The 20,575-nt window shown below is 47.7% G+C and overlaps 2 protein-coding genes across 10 annotated transcripts in view; one reads left to right on the top strand and one right to left on the bottom strand.

Annotated features, from left to right (window-relative positions):
- The window catches only part of FBH1 (F-box DNA helicase 1), a 41,905-nt gene extending 36,836 nt beyond the window's left edge, over positions 1 to 5,069 (bottom strand). Inside the window, exons 1-2 of one of the 5 annotated variants that reach the window (XR_009486655.1) lie at positions 3,427 to 4,454; positions 237 to 404 (exon numbers count right to left, since the gene is read on the bottom strand). Coding sequence is in view for 4 of the 5 variants with exons in the window: in XM_059847607.1 (XP_059703590.1) it covers positions 237 to 402 (166 nt within the window). In the remaining variant the exon portion in view is untranslated. Of the gene's footprint in view, positions 1 to 236; positions 630 to 3,426; positions 4,455 to 5,025 lie in introns of those variants that run through there. The other 4 variants (XM_059847607.1, XM_059847606.1, XM_059847604.1 and 1 more) reach the window with 4 other exon arrangements.
- An 87-nt stretch (positions 5,070 to 5,156) lies between these two features.
- On the top strand, positions 5,157 to 19,834 carry ANKRD16 (ankyrin repeat domain 16). 5 transcript variants are annotated; one of them, XM_059847599.1, is made up of 9 exons: positions 5,157 to 5,220; positions 7,042 to 7,383; positions 8,423 to 8,643; positions 11,795 to 11,837; positions 12,694 to 12,802; positions 13,789 to 13,950; positions 17,160 to 17,238; positions 18,535 to 18,584; positions 19,347 to 19,834. In XM_059847599.1, exons 2-9 carry the CDS (start codon positions 7,052 to 7,054, stop codon positions 19,467 to 19,469), a joined length of 1,119 nt encoding a protein of 372 aa, XP_059703582.1. In that variant the 5' UTR covers positions 5,157 to 5,220; positions 7,042 to 7,051; the 3' UTR covers positions 19,470 to 19,834. The 5 variants fall into 5 exon arrangements, with proteins under 5 accessions (XP_059703582.1, XP_059703583.1, XP_059703584.1 ...); XM_059847600.1 differs by having other exon boundaries at positions 18,395 to 18,584; positions 19,347 to 19,485; XM_059847601.1 differs by lacking the exon at positions 18,535 to 18,584.
- Positions 19,835 to 20,575: the final 741 nt, after the last annotated feature.

The following is a 20,575-nucleotide window of genomic DNA, read 5'->3' as shown; positions in this document are numbered from 1 at the left end:
AGTTCCAGCCCAGGCAGGAATTCCTCATTGCCCAGATCCCATCCATGCCTGCCCTCTGGCACTGGGAGCCATTCCCTGGCTCCTGTCCCTGCAGGCCTTGTCCCCAGTCCCTCTGCAGCTCTCCTGGAGCCCCTCCAGGCCCTGGAATGTACTGGAAGCTCTCCCTGGATCCTTCCCCTCTCCAGGGGAACGTTATTCCCAGCTGTGGGAGCACAGCCCAGCGCTGCCAGCAGTACCTCTGGGGTGTCTCCGTGTGCCGTGGATGGGATGAAGGCCCCGGTGTGCTGCTCCTCCTCCTCTGGGCAGGCCCAGGGGGTGCCTCAGGGGGGCCGAGCCCTCGGGGCTCCGGGCCAGGGCCGCGCACTCGGGGGCTGAGAGCTGCCGCCTCCGGCAGCGCCGCATCCCTGCGGGAACCCAGAGCACAGGGAAACCAGAGGTCAGTCCCCCTGGAACTGTGAGAGGCCCCAGGGAATCAGCGAGGCTCTGTGCAGGGACACCGGAGCTAAATAAACCTCAGAGGTTTCATTCGGGTATTTAGGGTAAGAGTTAGTTTGGAATTCCATCCAGGCCTGGAATTCCTAAAGAAGCTGGGGCTGCTCCTTGTTATAAATGACAATATAGATAATATAATATAATATAGTATAACATAGTAATATAATATAATATAATAATATTATAATAATATTATAATATAATATAATATAATAATAGAATATAATAATAGAATATAGTACAGTATAATATAATAATAGAATAGAATATAGTATAATATAATATTATAATATAATACAATATAGTATAATATAATATAATAATATTATAATAATATTATAATATAATATAATAATATAATAGTATAGTATAATATAATATAGTATAGTATAGCATAATATAATATAGTATAGTATAATATAATAATAGAATAGAATATAGTATAATATAATATAATAATATAATATAATATAGTATAATATAATATAATATTATAATAGTATTATAATATAATATAATATAATTGAATAATAGAATATAATAATAGAATATAGTATAGTATAATATAATAATAGAATAGAATATAGTATAATATAATATTATAATATGATATAATATAGTATAATATAATATAATATAATAATATTATAATAATATAATAATATAATATAATAATATAATATAATAATATAATATAATAGTATAGTATAATATAATATAGTATAGTATAGCATAATATAATATAGTATAGTATAATATAATAATAGAATAGAATATAGTATAATATAATATAATAATATAATATAATAGAATATAGTATAATATAATATAATATTATAATAATATTATAATAATATTATAATAATATAATATAATAATAGAATATAATAGTATAGTATAATATAATATAGTATAGTATAGCATAATATAATATAATATAGTATAGTGTAATATAATATAATAATAGAATAGAATATAGTATAATTTAATATAATAATATAATATAATATAATATAGTATAATATAATATAATAATATTATAATAATATTATAATATAATATAATAATAATATAATATAATATAATAATAGAATATAATAGTATAGTATAATATGATATAGTATAGTATAGCATAATATAATATAGTATAGTATAATATAATATAATAATAGAATAGCATATAATATATTATAGTATAATATAATATAATATAATATAGTATAATATAATAAATCACAGTATAAATAGAATTATTCTAGAATCTATTATATTCTATTCTATTCTGTCTAGAATATAATCTATTCTATAATTATTCTATACTTCTATAATTATTCTATAATTCTAGAATTATTCTATAATTATAATATTGTAACTATAATTATTATATAATTATTATACTACAAATATAACATTACTATATTAGTATAATATATTATATATAATCCTATAATCATATAATATTTCATTATTTATTTGTAATAAATATTCTTGTATTACATTAAAATTATGTTATTTATATTTGTATGATAGTGTTATGTTATTATTGCATTAAAATAATTATACTGTATTATCAATATATTAATACAACATAAGATTGATAATATATGACTATGAATATATTGATTATATGAATATATGAATATTAATATTGATGAATATATGAATTGCACTATATATATAATTATAACAATATATTTAATTGTGCAATATATAATTTTAGATAATTAATATATTAAATTATAAAAATAATATAACAAATGATATAATATTTGATATACATAAATTATATAATACATAATATCTATAATCTAGTAACATTATAATATAGTCATTGTCTTTCATAGTTATCCATTGGCTTTTACAAGTTATTGTTAATCCCAACAGTTTTAATATAATGCAATTTATAATCCCTTTTAACTACTTTTAAAATAGAATATAATCTGTCAGCTTTTATATACACTATTTAGCTCATATAAATAGTAATAAAATAAATATATTATACCTTAGGTCTTCACATAATATTAGAATAGAAACGATGTCATTAAATTTAATTAAAATTTAATTAAATTTAATTTAAATTTAAATAAAATTAGATTGAATGCTTTTGTTTACCTAACTAACTCAGATAAAAGCATAAAACAACTATGTAAATTGAATATATTTGTGGACTGTCTTATCTAAATGATAATACATCAATAACAAGAACCAGGACACCAAGAAAAAAATCACTACTAACTCTGCAGTTATCAAGAAGTGTCAAAACAATAAAACAGAACCTCAAGAAAAAATAAAATATATAAAATAAAATAACATGCAGACAAGTCAAAGGTCAAAACCAAGAAAATGAATTGCCATAACATATAAACTCACAAATATATACATAAAATATATAAATAAAATATATAATATATTATACTATAATACTATATATTATTTATATAATATAAATAATATATAATAATATAATATTGAAATATATATAAGCCTCATAAATATGCCTTTAACCAATGTAATAAAATACACAGAAGAAAATTATTTTAAGCTAATGGTGTGCTTTTGGCAATTTGCACTAGATATATGTAGAAGAAATAAAATAAAAATAAAACCCCCAAAATTAAATGGTAAAATAAAAATAAAATTTTAGAAATGAAATGAAATTAATTGGAATGAAATGAAATGACAAGCTCACTTTCCCAAGGAGGAAATTGGTTAAGAAAAGTCTTTGTCAGGGAATTTATGGAATCCTTTTATCCCTTATTAAACTGTTAATAATTTGAGAGAGCCAGCCTTGTTCCTCACGCCCCAGATCCGACATTCAGCCACCCAAACTGGGCCTTTCCAAGCTGGGATCCTTCCTTAGCCCAGGAAATTTACCCCATCTGCAGTTACAAAAATCCTCCTGGGAATTTCTCCCCTAAAATCACCAAACCTTACCTGGCACAGGCACAAACTCCTCTCTCCTGGCCACCAACAAAGCCCCCCAAAATGCAATTTTTCCCCCAAAGAACCCAAAGCCAGCAGGAATGGCTGCCACAGGAGGAGCTCCCTCCTGCCAGCTGCAGCAGTTTCACTTTTGCTTCCTTTAATTTATTTATTTCTCTCTAACACGCCTGCAGCAGCCCCAGAAATGCTCTGTTTTCCTTTCAGGGCAGGATGCAAGGATCAGCCTGGTTATTCCTTGGGATCATTTTAGGGGGTTTTTCCCAACCTGGATGATTTTATGGACGTGCTGCTCCCTCCTTTTCAGCTCAGCAGAGTTAAAACCACTCAGCTCCCTGGGGAGGCTCGTTCCCAACATCCCAATTTCCTCAAAGTACGGGAAATGAGGCAAATAAAAGGGAAAAAAAAACAAGCCAAGAGACTCCTGAGGCTTTTAGGAATGTGCAGAGGGAATTTGGGGCTTGATTTGATGATCTTTTCCAACTGAAATCATCCCAGGATTCTACTTAAAAATGGAATTTCTCAGGCTTCACCTGCAGCCCTGTTTTTTCCCAATTTCCCCCGTGGCTTCCAATGTCAGCCAGGAGAGGACAAAATTCCAGCTGGGAAGTCAAAGGATCAGAGGGTGGAGGGGGAAGCTCCAGAGGGATGAGAAATATTTGGAATTTGGAGCTGCTCCCTGTTTTCCCCCCAGCACGTCCTTTCCAAACCCCTTTCCCACCGACCTCGTCCAGAGGGTCCCCTCATTTCCAAGCCCCCCTATTCCCAAAGGCTCCGTGCCAACCCCCCAATTCCAAGGATTCCCTCATTCCCAAGGAATTCCCTTTTAACCCTTTCTCAGCCAGGAGTCCCCTGTTCACTCCCCCACCCCGTTACCAAGAATTACCCCCTTGGCAAACCCTCAGTTCCCAAGGGTTCCCCCATTCCCAAGGGTCCCCTCAGTTCCCAAGGGTTCCCCTATTCCCAAGGGTTCCCTCAAATCCCAAGGATTCCCCCATTCCCAAGGCACCCTCAGTGCCAAGGGTGCCCTCAGTGCCAACCCCCCAATTCCAAGGATTCCCTCATTCCCAAGGAATTCCCTTTTAATCCCTTCTCAGCCCAGAGCCCCCCCTGTTCACTCCCCCATCCTGTTTCCCCTCATTCCCAATCCCTCAATTCCAAGGATTTCCCCTTTTCCAAGGGTCCCCTCACGCCGAAGGAGCCCCCATTCCCAAGGTCCCCTCAATGTCCAAGCACCTCCGCAGTGCCAAAAACCCTTCAACACCAAGTTCCCCCTCATTTCCAAGGTCGCCCTCACTCCCAAACCCTCAATTCCAAGGATTCCCCCATTTCCAATGGCGCCCCCAATGCCAAAGGAGCCTCCATTCCCAAGCTCCCCTCAAAGAAAAAGGTCCGCCGCAGTGCCAAAAGCCCTTTGAATATCAATCTCCCGCCTTTGCCAAGGGTCCCCTCAGTGCCAATCCCTCCATTCCAAGGATTCCCTCATTCCCAAGGGCTCCGCATTCCCAAAGAAACCTTATTTCCAAGGAAACCCCTTCCCTGCCCCCCCCCACGTTGCCCAGAAATGGTCGCACCCTCCTCCCCCGGCCTCACCCGCTCCCGGCGCTCACGGCCCCGCGCGCTCCACTGGCCCCGCCTCCTCCCCGCTGTCCAATCAGAAGCCGGATCAGCGTCCAGCACTGTCCAATGGAGCAGCACTTCCGGGTTGGGCGGGGTTTATTTACGTCTCCCCTTGCGGTGACGTTCGTCTCTCAGCGTGTGACGTCACGAGGGCTTCGCGGCGCGCGGGTGGGTTGGAAAACCGGGAATTTTCCCGCGGGAATTGCGCGGCCTGGGATGAGCTGGGGAGGAAATAGGGGAGGGATTCCGGCCTGCAAGAGCGGCCCCTTCCCGGGAGCCCCGAAGGGAACAGGAATTTCTGTTTTTTTCCTGAGGAAAAAAGGATTTTTTTTTTTTTCCCTGAGGAAGAAGCGAATTTCCCGTTCGTTTGGGAGGGAAAAGGGAATTGCTGGTTTTCCTGGGGAAGGGGTTGGTGTCTGGCTGTCCGCAGGGAAAAGGAAATTATTCGTTTTCCTGAGTGAAAAAGAAAATTTATGTATTTCCAGCTGGTTTCTGGCTTTTCTAAGAGGATAAGGAATTTTCGAGTTTTTCCAGAGGGAATGGGAATTTCTGTGTTACCAGAGGGAGAGGCTGGTTTCTAATTTTCCAGAGGGGAAATGGAAATTCCTGGTTTTCCTGAGGGAGAAACCCATTCCTGGTTTTCCATATGAAAAAGCAAAATTCTCTTTTTCCGTATGGAGTTGCTAATTCCTTGTTTTCTCAAGGGAAAGGGAAGTTCCTAGTTTTCTTAAAGGAAGAGGGAATTTCGGGGGGGAATCCTGGTTTTCCTGAGTAAAAAGAAATTGCCTGGCTTTCCCTGAGAAAAAAGGGAATTTCAGGATTTGCTGAGGGAGGCTCTTGTTTCTGTTTTTCCCAAGGAAGAAAAGGAATTTCTTCTTGCCTAAAGAAGAGGCTGCTTTCCTATTTTCCTGAGGGAAAGGCTGATTTCTGACTTTCCAGAGGGAAACTGAATTTCTGTTTTTCCTAGGGGAAAGGTCAGATCCTGGATTTCCTAAGCAAAAGAAAATCCTGTTTTCTGAAGGGAGAGACCAGATTCTAATTTTCCCAAGGAAAAGTAGAATTTTTGCTTTTACTGAGGGGTGACTGCTTCCTGAATTTCAGAGGGAGAGGAAAATTCCTGCTTTTCCTGAAGGAGAGGCCAGATCCTGGTTTTCTGAAGTGCAATTTTTAATTATCCTGAGGGAGAGGCCGGTTTGTGGATTTCCTGAGGGAAAAATTCCCATTTTTCTGGAAGAAGGCGCCAGGCCTTGCTTCTCCTGAGAATAAAAACCTCATTTCTGCTTATCCCAATACCCCAAACCAACCACAATATCCCCCCAAATCCTGGTTTTTTGGCCCTTTTCCCCTCAGACCCAGCTCCATGGCAGAGCAGGAGAGGCTGTGGCGGCTCCTGAGGCTGGCCCAGGAGGGAAACCTGGATGTGCTGAGGGATTTGTGGATTTTCTGAGGGAAAAATTTGCATTTTTCTGGAGGAAGGCACCAGGCCTTGCTTCTCCTGAGGGAAAACCTAAGGATTTGTGGAGTTCCTGAGGGAAAAATTCCCATTTTTCTGGAAGTAGACAGCCAGCTCTGCTTCTTCTGAGAGAAAACCTCATTTCTGCTTATCCCAATGCCCCAAACCAACCAGGATATCCCCCAAAATCCTGAGTTTTTACCTCTTTCCTCTCAGACCGGGCTCCATGGCAGAGCAGGAGAGGCTGTGGCAGCTCCTGAGGCTGGCCCAGGAGGGAAACGTGGATGTGCTGTGGGATTTGTGGACTTCCTGAGGGAAAAATTTGCATTTTTCTGGAAGAAGGCACCAGGCCTTGCTTGTCCTGAGGGAAAACCTAAGGATTTGTGGATTTCCTGAGGGAAAAATTCCCATATTTCTGGAAGAAGGCACCAGGCTCTTCTTCTCCTGAGGGAAAACCTCATTCCTGCTTATCCCAATGCCCCAAACCAACCGGGATATCCCCCAAAATCCTGAGTTTTTGGCTCTTTTCCCCTCAGGCCTGGCTCCATGGCAGAGCAGGAGAGGCTGCGGCGGCTCCTGCGGCTGGTCCAGGAGGGAAACCTGGCTCTCCTCCGGGATGAGCTGAGGCCAGGTGAGGTTCCAGAGGCTCCCAGCTGGCGCTGGGGACGTTTGGGAGATTCCCTGCTGCACCACGCAGCTCGCTCGGGGCACCAGGATGTGCTGGAATTCCTGGTCCAGGAGATCGGGATGGACATGGAGGTGGCCAATGCGGACTACAAGAGACCCCTCCATGAGGCTGCTTCCATGGGACACCGGGAATGTGTGTCCTTCCTCCTGGAGAGAGGGGCGAGTGTGGACTGCTTGAAAAAGGCTGACTGGTAGGTGCTGGGATTTGGGATTGGGTGGGGAAGGTGGGAATGTGGCTGCTGGAGGCGGTGTTTGGGATCGTGGAATGGATGGGAAGGAGCTTAAGAATCATCCAGGGCCATCTGGGACACCTCCCATTGTCCCAGGCTGCTCCAGCCCCAGTGTCCAGCCTGGCCTGGGACACTGCAGGGATGCAGGGGCAGCCCCAGCTGCTCTGGCAGTTCCAGCCCAGGCAGGAATTCCTCATTGCCCAGATCCCATCCATGCCTGCCCTCTGGCACTGGGAGCCATTCCCTGGCTCCTGTCCCTGCAGGCCTTGTCTCCAGTCCCTCTGCAGCTCTCCCGGAGCCCCTTCAGGCCCTGGAATGTGCTGGAAGCTCTCCCTGGATCCTTCTCCTCTCCAGGTGAGCACCCCCAGCTCTCCCAGCCTGGCTCCAGCCCTGGAGCAGCTCCATGGATTCCTCTGGGTTTGCTCCAGCAGCTCCAGGTCCTTGTATTGGAATCCCTGAGCTGTACTCCATGTGGGATCCCCTGAGTGGAGCAGAGAAGGCAGAATTCTCTTCCCCTGCTGCCCACACTGTGGATCCAGTTGGATTTTTGGGAGAAATTCCAGCCCTAGCCCTGCTTTCCCCCCGTTTCTCCTAAAAGCTGTAAGTTACTGCTCCACTCTTCCCTTAGGGATAGGGATTTCTGGAAGAAGAAAACAAGGATTCTCCCCTGCTCCCAGATGAAAGCCTGGGAAGGTCCTTTGGAGCTGAACTGCCACAAGTCCAAAGGCAGCATTCCAGAGCTGGAATTGAGGCAGTGCCAGCCTGGAGCTGAGGCCAAGATTCCATGAGCCTGGATTTGTGTGGCCGTGCTCTTCCACCCATGGATTAACAACAGGGAGCTCTGTGCTTCCTAAGGCATAGCCTAGCCTTTGGGAAAAGTCTCATTTGCCTTAAAAATACAGAATGTTCTGAGGGACTGCATGGAAAAGGAGCTGGAATACTCCCACCTGAATCAGATTTGTTGTGCCAGGTTATTTAATTTCCCTGGATCTTCTTCCAGGACTCCCCTGATGATGGCTTGCACCAGGAAAAACTTGGAAGTGATCAAAACCCTGGTGGAGCACGGAGCCAACCCGTTGTTGAGGAACAAGGATGGCTGGAATTGCTTCCACATTGCCAGCAGGGAAGGGCATCCTGAGGTGCTCCACTACCTCCTGGATGTGTCCCCAAGCTGCTGGGACACGGAGAGCACCACGGGGAGAACTCCTCTGCACACAGCAGGTACGGCAGGGGTGGATCCAGGGAAACCTCTGGAATCCCATCCAGCCTCAGATCATTCCATAGCACATCCAGGTTTCCCTCCTGGACCAGCCTCAGGAGCTGCCATGGCCTCTCTTGTTCCCCTATGGAGCCAGGCCTGAGGGGAAAGGGGAAAAAAATCAGGATTTTGTGGGGTATCCTGGTTGGTTTGGGGGTTGGGATAAGCAGGAATGAGGTTTTCCCTCAGGAGAAGCAGAGCCTGGTGCCTTCTTCCAGAAAAACGGGAATTTTTCCCTCAGGAAATCCACAAATCCCACAGCACATCCAGGTTTCCCTCCTGGAGCAGCCTCAGAAGCTGCCACAGCCTCTCCTGCTCTGCCATGGAGCTGGGCCTGCAGGGAAAAGGGAAAAAAAATCAGGAATTTGGGGGATATTATGGTTGGTTTGGGGGGTTGGGGTAAGCAGGAATGAGGTTTTCCCTCAGGAGAAGCAGAGGCTGATGTCTGCTTCCAGAAAAATGGGAATTTTTCCCTCAGGAAATCCAGAAATCCGGCCTCTTGGAATTTTTGGGATCCATGGATCGAGTTCATCTCTCCCTGGCCCAGATGGATCTGAGCTCCCTTGGCTTGGAGTATGGATATGATTTTCCTTGCTGGTGTGAAAAGCTCCCCAGCTCCAAGCACATCCTGGCATTTGAAATTCCTGAAAGCAGCAAAATTGCTCAGAGAAACTTTCTGGGATCAGCCTGGGGATGGATTTCTTTATCACAGCCTCAGGCTGGGCCTGGGGAGGTTCAGGTGGGATATTGGGAAAATTCCTTCCTGGAAAGGGTTGTAAGCATTGGGATGAGCTGCCCAGGGCAGGGGTTGAGTCCCCATTCCTGGAAGGATTTAAAATCCGTGTGGATGTGGCACCTGGGGACATGGGGCAGTGGTGGCTTTGGCAGTGCTGGGAATGGTTGGGCTCAGCCACTTTGCCAACCAAAATGGTTCCCTGATTCCAATAATAAACTTCAAATTATGGAGTCCCCTTGCTCTCATGCCATGGTGAGAATTCCAGAGGGCCTTTCTGTGAGGGGGAAGGACAATCCCTGCTGGGAACACACAGGAGCTGTTGTTGCAGCCCACCATGTCCAGTTCCCTTTCCCTGCCCTTTTCCTTGCTTTTAGGGGAGATTTAAAGGGAATGGGCAGAGTGAGGAATCCCAGCCATCCTCAGGATTGTTGGGAAGCACAAGAGGGCTCAGACCACATCCAGAGTGGGAATGAGGCTGTGTATTCCAGGTCTCAGCAGCAGAGATGAGCCCTGGCTACCCAAACTCCTTTCCCAAAGAATTTAATTGGGATTGGCTCCCTGGAAAAACCCGAGGTGTTGGGAGGAGCCCCTGCTGTGCTGTCACTCCCGTGGCTTTTCCAGCCCTTGCTCTGTCACTCCTGGCTCATCAGCGGTGACAATCCAGCCCTTGGGCACCACTGAGTCCTTGTGCTTGACCTGGGAATGAAAAACCAGGGAATGAGTTGTTGGTGGGATCACAGCAGGTTGCCTGAAGTGGCTGATCCCGATTTTTTTTATGCTCTCCCATTCCTGCCCAGTTCTGGGTGTTGTTTCCATGGAGCTGGCAGCTCCTCTCCCAGCAGGAGGTGGATGTTGGGTTGGGATCTGGGAGCTGAGGGGCTGGGACATGGTCAGGAGCAGGGTGAGCTCTGGGATTTGGGATTATCCTGTGGGAAGGGGGGAATTCTGGCCTTGGGTTGACGTCATCTCCCTTCCTCGGGATATGGGAATACAATTGGGATCCAGCTCCTGGATTCTGCTGCTTGGAGGTGTCTACACCTGTGTTTTCTTTGGCAGAGCTGCCAGTCCACAATTTGAGTGGATTTCTGGAATTTCCTGATCCAGCCAGACCGTGGAGCAGCAGCTGGAGTGGGAGTGACTGGGAGTAGGGAAGGGCTGGAATTATGGAATTAGGGAATTAGGACTTAACCCCCCAGTGCCCCCAGTGCAATTTGATCCCAAACTGCTGCTCCCTGATATCCCCACACTTATCCCAGGGGATATTCCCAGTTCCTAAGGCAGGAGCAGGGGTGAGGACTGGAGATGGTGTTGGAGCTGCTGGGGGAAATCATGTCAGAGCCAACTGTCTTTTCCATGGGTTTCCATGGATTTCCATCCCAGGGGTGTGGATTTGAGCACATTAACCCGTGACCAGGCCAGCTGCCTTCCTGAAGGGTCATTTTCTCCCTCCTGCAATTATTTTTTATATTAATAAGGTTTGATTCCTTCAGCTTTGTTGCTTCTTCTGTCCCGAGGGAAGAAAGCTGGGAAGAGGTAATTAGAGGATGTGGAATATAGCAGTGGATCCCAGCTGTCCCGAGTCTCTGTTCTTGATAAAAGTTGGAATTGTGAGGGATTTTTCTTCCCATGACTTGGATTTAACAGGCAGGGAGCAGGAGCAAAGAGCCAAAATCTGGGAATCCCTCACTGGGATTCCAGCTGAAAGTTGTTCCTGGGAGCACACATTTCCCAGGAGCCCTTTTTCCATCACCTGATGGAGCAGCTCCAGCCTTGGTTTGATATTATTTTTCTCTTGAATGTGTTCCACTTGTTTTGCAAAATGACCTGCAGGGAAAAAGAAAAAAAAAAAAAGCTGGATCAAAGCTGTGTGAAGTGAAATGTTTAAAAAATCAAGAAAAAATTGAATAGTTCAGTGCCTCGGGTTCAAATCCTCCCCCTCTGGTGTTGTTTTCCCTCTGAGATGGGTGAGGATGATGAGGTGGGAGTGGCTGAGGAGGGCTTGGAGTGTTTTCCAGCATTTCCCAGCTCCCTGCTCTGTGTTCCTTTTGCTTCTCCCAGATCCCAGTTTGGGCATGAACAAATAATTGGGAGAAACCCTCTTTGTTCCAGCTGAATTCTGTGGCAGATGGAGCCAGGCAGTGCCCATTCCATCCCTTTTCCCTGCTTTATCTCACATTTCCCAATGGGATCAGAGGATCAGAGGAAGGGAAGCCTTTTTTTTTTAATCCCACCAAAAAATTGATGGGAATAAAGCCCCTTGGAGCCCCTTCCCTCATGCCAAAAGGATCAGCAACCCGAGCATGCCTCAGTGTAGGAGCACAATGCCACAAACCCACACTAAATCCATGTTTTTCCTGTTTTTTCCTATCTTTTCCCAGCGATGCACGGCTGTTCCCAGGCTGTGGAGCTGCTCCTGGAACGGTAAGCAGGCTCCTTCCAGCTTTTCCAGCTTTTCCTCCCCCAGCTCCCGTTCCCTGCCAGGATTTGGACACAAAGGATGCTTGTGCTGTTCCAGTGGGGAAGCACAGCACAGCTGCCCTGCCCTCCATCCCGAGGCTGGCTCCTCGTGCTCCAGGTTTTTCCCAGCTGGGAAAGAGACAAGGATTCCCTGGGGATGGGCTCCCTCTTGGTTGTGACACAAATCCCAGTTATGTAACTCAGCCCTGGCTTTGTTTTCCCTGCTGATTCATTCCCAGTGTGACAACAACCAAAGCAGCTTCCCTAGGCTGGGTTTATCCTTATTTCCCTGGGAAATTGCTGGGAAGTGGCTTTAAAGCAGCTCTGTTCCCTTCCTCTGTTCTCCCTTCCCAGAGCTGGAGCAGCTTTCCCTGGGAATGGCAGCTCAGCCCAACCTGTCCATGCTTGGCCCAGCATAAACAGCTCTGTGACCTAAGCCAGGCTTTAATTCAGTTTTCTCATTTCACTGGAGTTTAACCTGAATGAGATTGGTGGACTCTGATTTTGTATGTCATTCCATGAGGATCTGGTTATTCCCTGCTTCCAGTGCACTCCTTGTCCCTTCTGGAAACCCTCTGGTCAGGAAGAAGGGGATTATCAACAGTCTGTAGAGCCCAAATGAGCTGAACCAGATCTCTGATCCCCAAAAAAACCCCACAAATCATTCCCCAGGCCCTAAAACACCAGGACAGGTTTATCCATGGTCTGTGGATGAGCTTTATATATTCCATTTTCAATCCCAGCTGCTGAGTGTCTCCCTCCCTAAGGATTTTGGAGCTGCCCACAGCTCTGTGCTGGTTTTTTCTCCTCTCACTTCCAGGTGCCAGTACAAACCTGACAGCAGGGACAGCTGTGGGGTCACTCCCTTCATGGATGCTCTCCAGAACGGGCACGTTGGCATCGCCCGGCTGCTCCTGGAGAAACACCAGGTGGGTGCCAGAATTCCTCACTGCCTCCTCCAGGAGCTGAGCCAGGGCTGCCAGGACAGGTGAGCCACGTCTTCCTCGTGACTGGAGCGTAAGGAAGCAAATTCCCAAATTGTCAAGAGAGAAATTGAGTAGAAAGGCAAATCCCCCCTGGAGATGAGAAGGATTTGGCTGAGTGAAGTTGTCAGGAATCAGCTCCTGAGGCAGGAATCATGGAATGGTTTGGCTTGGAAGGACCTTAAAGACCATCTCATTCCACCCCTGCCACAGGCAGGGACACCTTCCGTTATCCAGGGGGATTCCAAGCCCTGTCCAGCCTGGCCCTGGACACTTCCAGGGACCCAGGGGCAGCCACAGCTTTCCTGGTAAACGTGTCCCTAGAGCTGGTGGAGTGGGATGGTGACACCAGGCAGTGGCAGGAGGGGACAGGACATTCCCAGTGCTCCAGGGGCAGCTGTGGCAGAGCCAGAAGCAGCTCTTGGAATGCCAGGACTCTGCATGGAGGCTCCAGTGGCTGTGGATAACGTGGAAATGTCCATCCATGAATTAGCCAGAGCTCCTCCCTGCCCTCCCTCTCTCCTGGCAGCTCCTGCTCCTGTGCTGGCTCCCAAAAATCCCTGATTTCCTCCAGGGAATGCCATTAGAGCCAATTGTGCATAGCAGGAACTGGACCACTGCAATCAATCATTTATTGATGATTGATTGATTGATTGCTGGTTGATCCCAGCTGGCTGGGGCCCCCTCATGGCTCATTCTCCCAGAGCTGTTGGTCAGATCCTGGATTTCCTAAGGAAAAGGAAATCCTGTTTTCTGGATTGGGAAGTTTGGGAAGTTTGTTGTGGTTTTAACCTCACATTCCAGGCACTGAGGGTGGGAGAGGTGAGAAACCTCGTGGATGTTTCCTGGTGGTGCCAGTGCCTCCAGAGGGTGCCGATCTCATTTGGGATGGGTGCACTTTGTGTTATGTCCATGATTTTCCTTAATTGCAGGCCTGTCCCACAGCTGTGGATGCCCTGGGTGCTCAGGCCCTGCACAGGGCAGCTGTGACAGCCCAGGATGGCTCCATCCAGTTCCTGGTGTCCGAGCTGGGCGTGGATGTCAACGGCAGAGCGACGTCCCTGCAGCTGCCAGCCCTGCACTACGCAGCCAAGGTTTGTCCCTGCTCCCAAATTCCCCTGGAAAAGCCTGTGCCAGGCACCTTAACCAGGCTGGATCAGGTGTTGGCCACCATGGAGGATTTGCCTTCCTGGCTCATCCTCTGCCACTGCCCATCTGCTCCTGACCAGTCCCATTCCCAACCAGTCCCATTCCCTGTTTTCTAGGCATCAAACAAAATGTGGGCAGCGGGGTGAGGGTTGGATTCTCCTGCTCTGCTCTGGTGAGATCCCATCTGGAGCACCAGATCCCAGCCCTGGGACCAACAGCAGCAGCACCTGGAGCTGCTGGAGAGTCCAAAGAAATCCATGGAGCTGGACCCCCTCTGCTCTGGAGGCTGGGAGAGCTGGGGGTGCTCACCTGGAGAGGAGAAGGCTCCAGGGAGAGCTTCCAGCACATTCCAGGGCCTGGAGGGGCTCCAGGAGAGCTGCAGAGGGACTGGGGACAAGGCCTGCAGGGACAGGAGCCAGGGAATGGCTCCCAGTGCCAGAGGGCAGGCATGGATGGGATCTGGGCAATGAGGAATTCCTGGCTGGGCTGGAACTGCCAGAGCAGCTGGGGCTGCCCCTGCATCCCTGCAGTGTCCCAGGCCAGGCTGGACCCTGGGGCTGGAGCAGCCTGGGACAGTGGGAGGTGTCCCTGCCATGGCAGGGGTGGCACTGGAGGGGCTTTGAGGTCCTTCCCACTGCAGGAATTCCATGTTAGTGTCCAGCTGCCTGCAGAGAAGGGATAGGAGATGTCCAGAAGTGGGAAAGGAGAGCTGGGAAGGTGGGGGAAGCTCCCAGAATTTTATCAGTGTCCTTCACACCAGAGTTGTTTTGAATTCCAGAACCATTGGAGCTTTCTCCTCCTCGCAGCCCATGTGGGGAGCAGAGCTGTGGGTCCTGCAGCATTCCCTGGGAATGCAGAGCAGAGCCCAAAACTTCCCTGCTTACCAGGGGAATCTGGGATCCAGCTGGCAGCATGGGAATGTCCCTGCTCAGATCCAGGGATGTTAAAGCCAGGATTTTAACAGCACTCTGAGCCTTGTAGTGGGAACAAAACCTCATCCCAGTGCCCTGATCCTACAGAAACATCTGGGAATGCAGAGCAGATCCCAAAACTTCCCTGCTGAGCAGGATCCCTCCTGGGATCCAGCTGGCAGCACGGGAATGTCCCTGCTCAGATCCAGGGATGTTAAAGCCAGGATTTTAACAGCACTCTGAGCCTTGTAGTGGGGATTAAACCTCATCCCAGTGCCCTGCTCCTACAAAACCATCCGTGCCACTCCCTGGGAATGCTGGCACCATCCAGCCATGCCACAAAGGAGCCCTTTCTCCCATTTTCCTGGTCTCCTGCTCCCAGAAACCACGTTCAAAGCCCTTCTGGTTGCCAAGGGTACGTTGAACAGCAAGGCTCTGGGGGGAATATAATGTGCCTTGGAGAAAATCCCAGCTCCTGGCTGATTTGGGAATGATTGGATGGGATTCTCTCCCTTCCCTCCCCAGGCTTGGTGTCACTTTGTATTTACAGCACCACTTGTTTGCCTGGTGGGTTGTGTTTTTATCTCCCTCTTTTCTTATTCTCTTGCATTTATAAACACATGAAAATCAAATTATTTTTTTAATTCAATTTGCTGCCAGGGCTGTGGCAGCTGCAGCAGTTCCTGGCTCAGTGGCTTTGCCATGGAATTGGGTTTGCAGGGAAATGGGAGCCCTGGGATCAGGGAATATGCTGTGTAATCCTATGGGAATAGGGAAAAAGAGAGGGGAGGGGGGGATAAAAATAAGAGCTTTCCATTCCCAGGCTGCAGGACAAAGACTACTTCATGGCATTGAGGATGTAATTCCAAAATCAGGCGTGTTATTTAGGGAGAAAGGATTTATTTCTGGAAAAGCCTGTGCAGGGTCGAAGGAGGTGGGGGCTGTGCTGGGTTTTCCCCTGTGGAATTTGAAATTGGCTCCTGGCAGAGGAAGGGGGGAGGACACAGTGGATTGTGGCTGGCTGGGTCTTCTCCCAGGGAATCACAAATCCTGGAGGAATCCTTTGGGAAATGCAAGTGCCTGAGGGAGGCAGATGAGCAACAGCCCAGATTAGCAACAGGTTCTGCTCCTGGAGCTGGAATAACCTTGGAAACATCAACTCCAGATCCCCTGGGAATTGGAGGGATTTGAAACTCAACGTTGGAGAGACCTCAGAGCCCCTGCCAGGGCCTAAAGGCTCCAGGAGAGATACCTGGGATAAGGGATGGAGAGACAGGAGCCAGGGAATGGCTCCCAGTGCCAGAGGGCAGGCATGGATGGGATCTGGGCAATGAGGAATTCCTGGCTGGGCTGGAACTGCCAGAGCAGCTGGGGCTGCCCCTGCATCCCTGCAGTGTCCAAGGAAGGACTGGAGAACCCTGGGATAGGGGAGGTGTCCCTGGAATGAGCTTTGAGGTCCCTTCCCACCCAAACCGCTCTGGGGTTCTGGGATTTGGGACACTCAGAATCCATCCCCAGGGATTTGGATGGAAAATGGGGAGAGAAAAGAGAGGAGAAGGGAAGGGAGACCCTTCATGGTTTCCTGAGATTCCAAGTGAAGCCCCTGGGTCCATGAATGTCTTGGGGAGGAGATGGATCCAATGTCAGCCTGGGAGAGCTGGGAATGTTCTCCTGGAGAAGGGAAGGCTCCAGGGAGAGCTTCCAGCACATTCCAGGGCCTGAAGGGGCTCCAGGAGAGCTGCAGAGGGACTGGGGACAAGGCCTGCAGGGACAGGAGCCAGGGAATGGCTCCCAGTGCCAGAGGGCAGGCATGGATGGGATCTGGGCAATGAGGAATTCCTGGCTGGGCTGGAACTGCCAGAGCAGCTGGGGCTGCCCCTGCATCCCTGGAGTGTCCAAGGAAGGATTGGAGCAGCCTGGGATAGGGGAGGTGTCCCTGCCTGTGGCTGGGTTGGAATTTAAGGATGATCTTTAAGGATTTTTTCCAAACCATGCTGGGATTTTAGGAAGCTGCCTGGTGGCACCTTCTGGCCAATTCCCATGGGATGACAGGATTCCCATGGGATAACAATTGCTGCCTTATGGATCTGATCTGAAGGCAGCTGAGCCCGATTTCCACCTGCTCCAAGATCCTCTGGAGCTCCTGGTGCCCCCAGACCTGACCAGGACAGGGCAGATCTGTGCAGTCCCAGGTGAGGGATGGATCCAAGCACAGAGCTGATCCCAAATTCCACCTTCTGCAGGAAGGACATGGACACACCATCCAGACCCTGCTGTCCCTCGGTGCTGATCTCCAGGCCAAGGATGGGAAGGGCCGTTCTGGTGAGAATTCCAAGCTGCTTTTCCAAGCTTTATGTGACACCAAGAGCTTCCATAAGCACATCCCAACCTCAGCATGCAGAGAGATGCCAAATCCATGGATACGTTTGCTCTGGGAGCAGTGTGAGGGATCATCCCAGGGATTTTTTGGACATTTTGCATTCCCTAGCTTTCAATTTTCTGGCATTTCTGCTGGGGCTTTTCCCTTGGGGGAAGGACAGAGATCCAAATTGGGAAATTCCTGCTTATTTTTCACCTGAGGAGCTCCAATGCTGCCTCTTCCCCATCAAATTTGGCCGGAATGATCCTGCTGGAAGCAGGTTGGATGGACAAACACAAGGATTGAGCTCTCCAGCCTTGATTCCTCAGCAAACAGCCTGGAAATGGCTGATGAGCAAATAATACCAGAGAGCTGGCACGGAAATGGAGTTGCTATAGCGATGCTGGAGAGTCGGCATTCCCAGCGGGAAAGGCTCAGGCAGCTCTTGCATCAGCATCTCCCAAAAAACCAAAAAAACTAAAATTAAAAAAAAAGACAAATTTGTTTCAGCCATTGCCAAAACTGGCAAATTCCCCAGCCCTGGGGTTTGGTTACAGCCATGTTTTAGCCGTGCCATCTCTCCCTCCGCCCCCTCAGTGACTAAATCCGAGCTCTGCTGAGCTCATCCAACCCTGGGATGTTTTTTCCTGTGGCTCCTCCTTGGCTGGGTTTGGGTCACTGCGTCCTTGGGAAGCTTCTCAACCACATCAGGATTACCCAGAGGGATCAGGATGCCTCCTTTGGATTAGATGGAAGGAGGATTTTTAACAGTGAGGGTGGGCAGGGGCTGGGCTGGAATTGCCAGAGCGGCTGTGGTGCCCCTGGATCCCTGGCAGTGCCCAAGGCCAGGCTGGACATTGGGCTTGGAGCAGCCTGGGACAGTGGGAGGTGTCCCTGCCCATGGCAGGAGGGTGGAACTGATCACCTTCAAGATCAGACTCAATGATCCCAAACTGAATCCTGCGATTCTATCCCAACCCAAAAACCCAAACCACTCCCACAGTGGCAAACACCTCATTTTCCACCCTCCACCTATTGATTCCCACGGGAATGCTGTTTTCCTGCCAAGCAGGATGAGGCAGGGCCAGGAGGTGACCCCAGGTGCTGTTGTGTCCCCAGCCCTGCACGTGGCCAGCGCCGGGCAGCGCGCGGGGGCCGCGGGGGTCCTGCTGCGGGCCGGGCTCCGCGACGCTCCCGATGCCACGGGAGGGCTGGCCCAGCAGCTGGCCAGGAGCCCCGATGTCATCCAGCTCTTCCAGGGAACACCAGGCAGCACCTGAAGAAGAGGAACCTGCTCCTTTTCCACATGGTACAGTGGTTATTCCTTCCTAGGTTTAGGGAAACAGCTGATTAAAATCCCCAAGTTGATCCCCAAAGTGAGGAGTCTCTTGAAATTAAGGATCCACCAAATAGGGGAGTTGCCCCAAAAAGAGAACCCCCTTCAATTGTATCTTCCACTAATGAGAGGACCCCCAAAATTAAGAAGCCCCTGAAACAGAGGATCCTTTCCCATAAATTGAGGAATCCCCCTAATTGGGGAAATGCCCCCCAAATTGAGGACCCCTAAATGGAGGATCCCCCCCAAGACTGAAAACTCCCCAAATTGATGGATACCCTAAATAGAGGAACCACCCCCCAGCTTAAGGAGCCCACCAGAACTGAGGATCCCCCCCCAAACCTAGGTCTGTCCCCAAATAAAGAACCCCCCCATAAACCACATAAACTGGGGATTTTTACCCAAAATTGAGCAGAGGAGCCAAGCTTGGTATTTGGGAGTAGATTTAGGAGAAATGTTTTAAATAGGTTTATGTCAAAAGATAATGGAGGTGATGAGTCTGGGCTCTTCCTTGGGAGGGTGGGGAGGCCCTGGCACAGGTTTCCCCAAAAAAGTTGTGGCTGCTCCATCCCTGGAAGTGTCCAAGGCCAGGCTGGAGCAACCTTGGGCAGTGGAAGGTGTCCCTGCCCATTGGAATGAGATGATCTTTAAGGTCCCTTCCCACCCAAATTATCACATTCCTGTTCTGATGCATGGTTATAAATTTATTTTCTTCTTTCACCTCTTCCTGTGCAGCTTCCTGAAACAGAACCATCCCAGGGAAGTGCCACTTCCAGGGGTCCTCATGGCTTTTCCTGGGAATTTCCCCACCCTGAACATCCTCATGGAGAAGATCCACCTGGATCATGGATTTTCTAGCTCTTCATGGACCTGCTCTCCACTAATCCTTTAATTTGCAATTGAATTTTTTATGTGACCTCTTTGGGTAGGACAGAGACTCTTGAAGCTGCATCAGCCTTTTGAATCCTTTTTGTAGCCCACAGCTGATCCCAAAACCTGCAGGAATCTGTCGTGGGACCTCAGCCTTGTGAGGACATCAGGGATCTCTGGATCAGACTAAAATAAGGAGGTGTTTTACCCCAGACTGGAATGCTGGGCAATTCCCAGCACTGATGAACTTGAAATCCCAATAATCTGCTCTTGGAAGCCTGGAATGCCCAGCAAGGTAAGAGCAGCTGCAGCTGTTGGGTTTGTGCAGCTGGAATTATAAATTCCATCCCAAACTGATGTGTCCTTGTCTGTTTGTGATGCCAAGAGTTAAAAATGGATGGAATTCTGCTTTTTTGAGAGTGGCAGGTGTTAAAAATGAGGAAGGGATTGAGGTAAGGTGTGCACCATGAGCCATGGTGCTCATGGCTGGGTTTGAGTGGGAAATTCCCACCTTGCTATGCCTGGAACAGGAATTTTGGATCAGCCCCTGGGTGGGTGAGGAAATGCTTTTATTCCTTCAAAAGGAATAAAAAAGTTTAAAGGATTAAATTTAAAACTTAAGGATCTATGGATCCTTAAATCCATAAATCCAGCTCTGGCCTCTCTACAGCAGGAAATGCAACGGGCTGCTTCATTCCCACTTTTTATCATTTTAATAAGCCATGGAATAGCTGTGTCCTCCCAGTATCGCTGATGAGAAAAAACAGTGGGAATGTTCCCAAATATCCATGGAAACACAAAGGGGAGGCTCCTTAAAAACACGGGAACACCTTCAAAACACAAAGGAGAATGTGCATTATTTTGAGGGCTGGAAAAGGAATGTGGATTCAGCTTCATGCCAGCAAAATTCCCCCAGGGAATTCTGTTTTCTTCCAAAAAATTTCCTTCCTGTTTTTTTTTTTTTTTCCCCAAACAGGGTTTTAGGAAGTAGGATTGCAGCCTAATTAGGGGTGTTTGTTGGGATAGTTGGCAAATTTCCCATCAGAAGTGGTTCATGGGGTGCCTGGGATGGGATGGAAAACCATCAGATGTGG

This window comes from Haemorhous mexicanus, chromosome 5 (assembly GCF_027477595.1).
Source record: "Haemorhous mexicanus isolate bHaeMex1 chromosome 5, bHaeMex1.pri, whole genome shotgun sequence".
NCBI lineage: Eukaryota > Metazoa > Chordata > Aves > Passeriformes > Fringillidae > Haemorhous > Haemorhous mexicanus.
This window is presented reverse-complemented; position numbering and strand designations above follow the sequence as displayed.

Excerpts from the sequence above, each read along its gene's own strand:
- ANKRD16 (XM_059847599.1), top strand. The coding sequence starts at position 7,052 with ATGGCAGAGCAGGAGAGGCTGCGGCGGCTCCTGCGGCTGGTCCAGGAG. Across the intron at positions 13,951-17,159 it reads CCCTGCACTACGCAGCCAAG|GAAGGACATGGACACACCAT; the intron begins GTTTGTCCCTGC and ends CACCTTCTGCAG. Across the intron at positions 17,239-18,534 it reads GGATGGGAAGGGCCGTTCTG|GGAACACCAGGCAGCACCTG; the intron begins GTGAGAATTCCA and ends CAGCTCTTCCAG.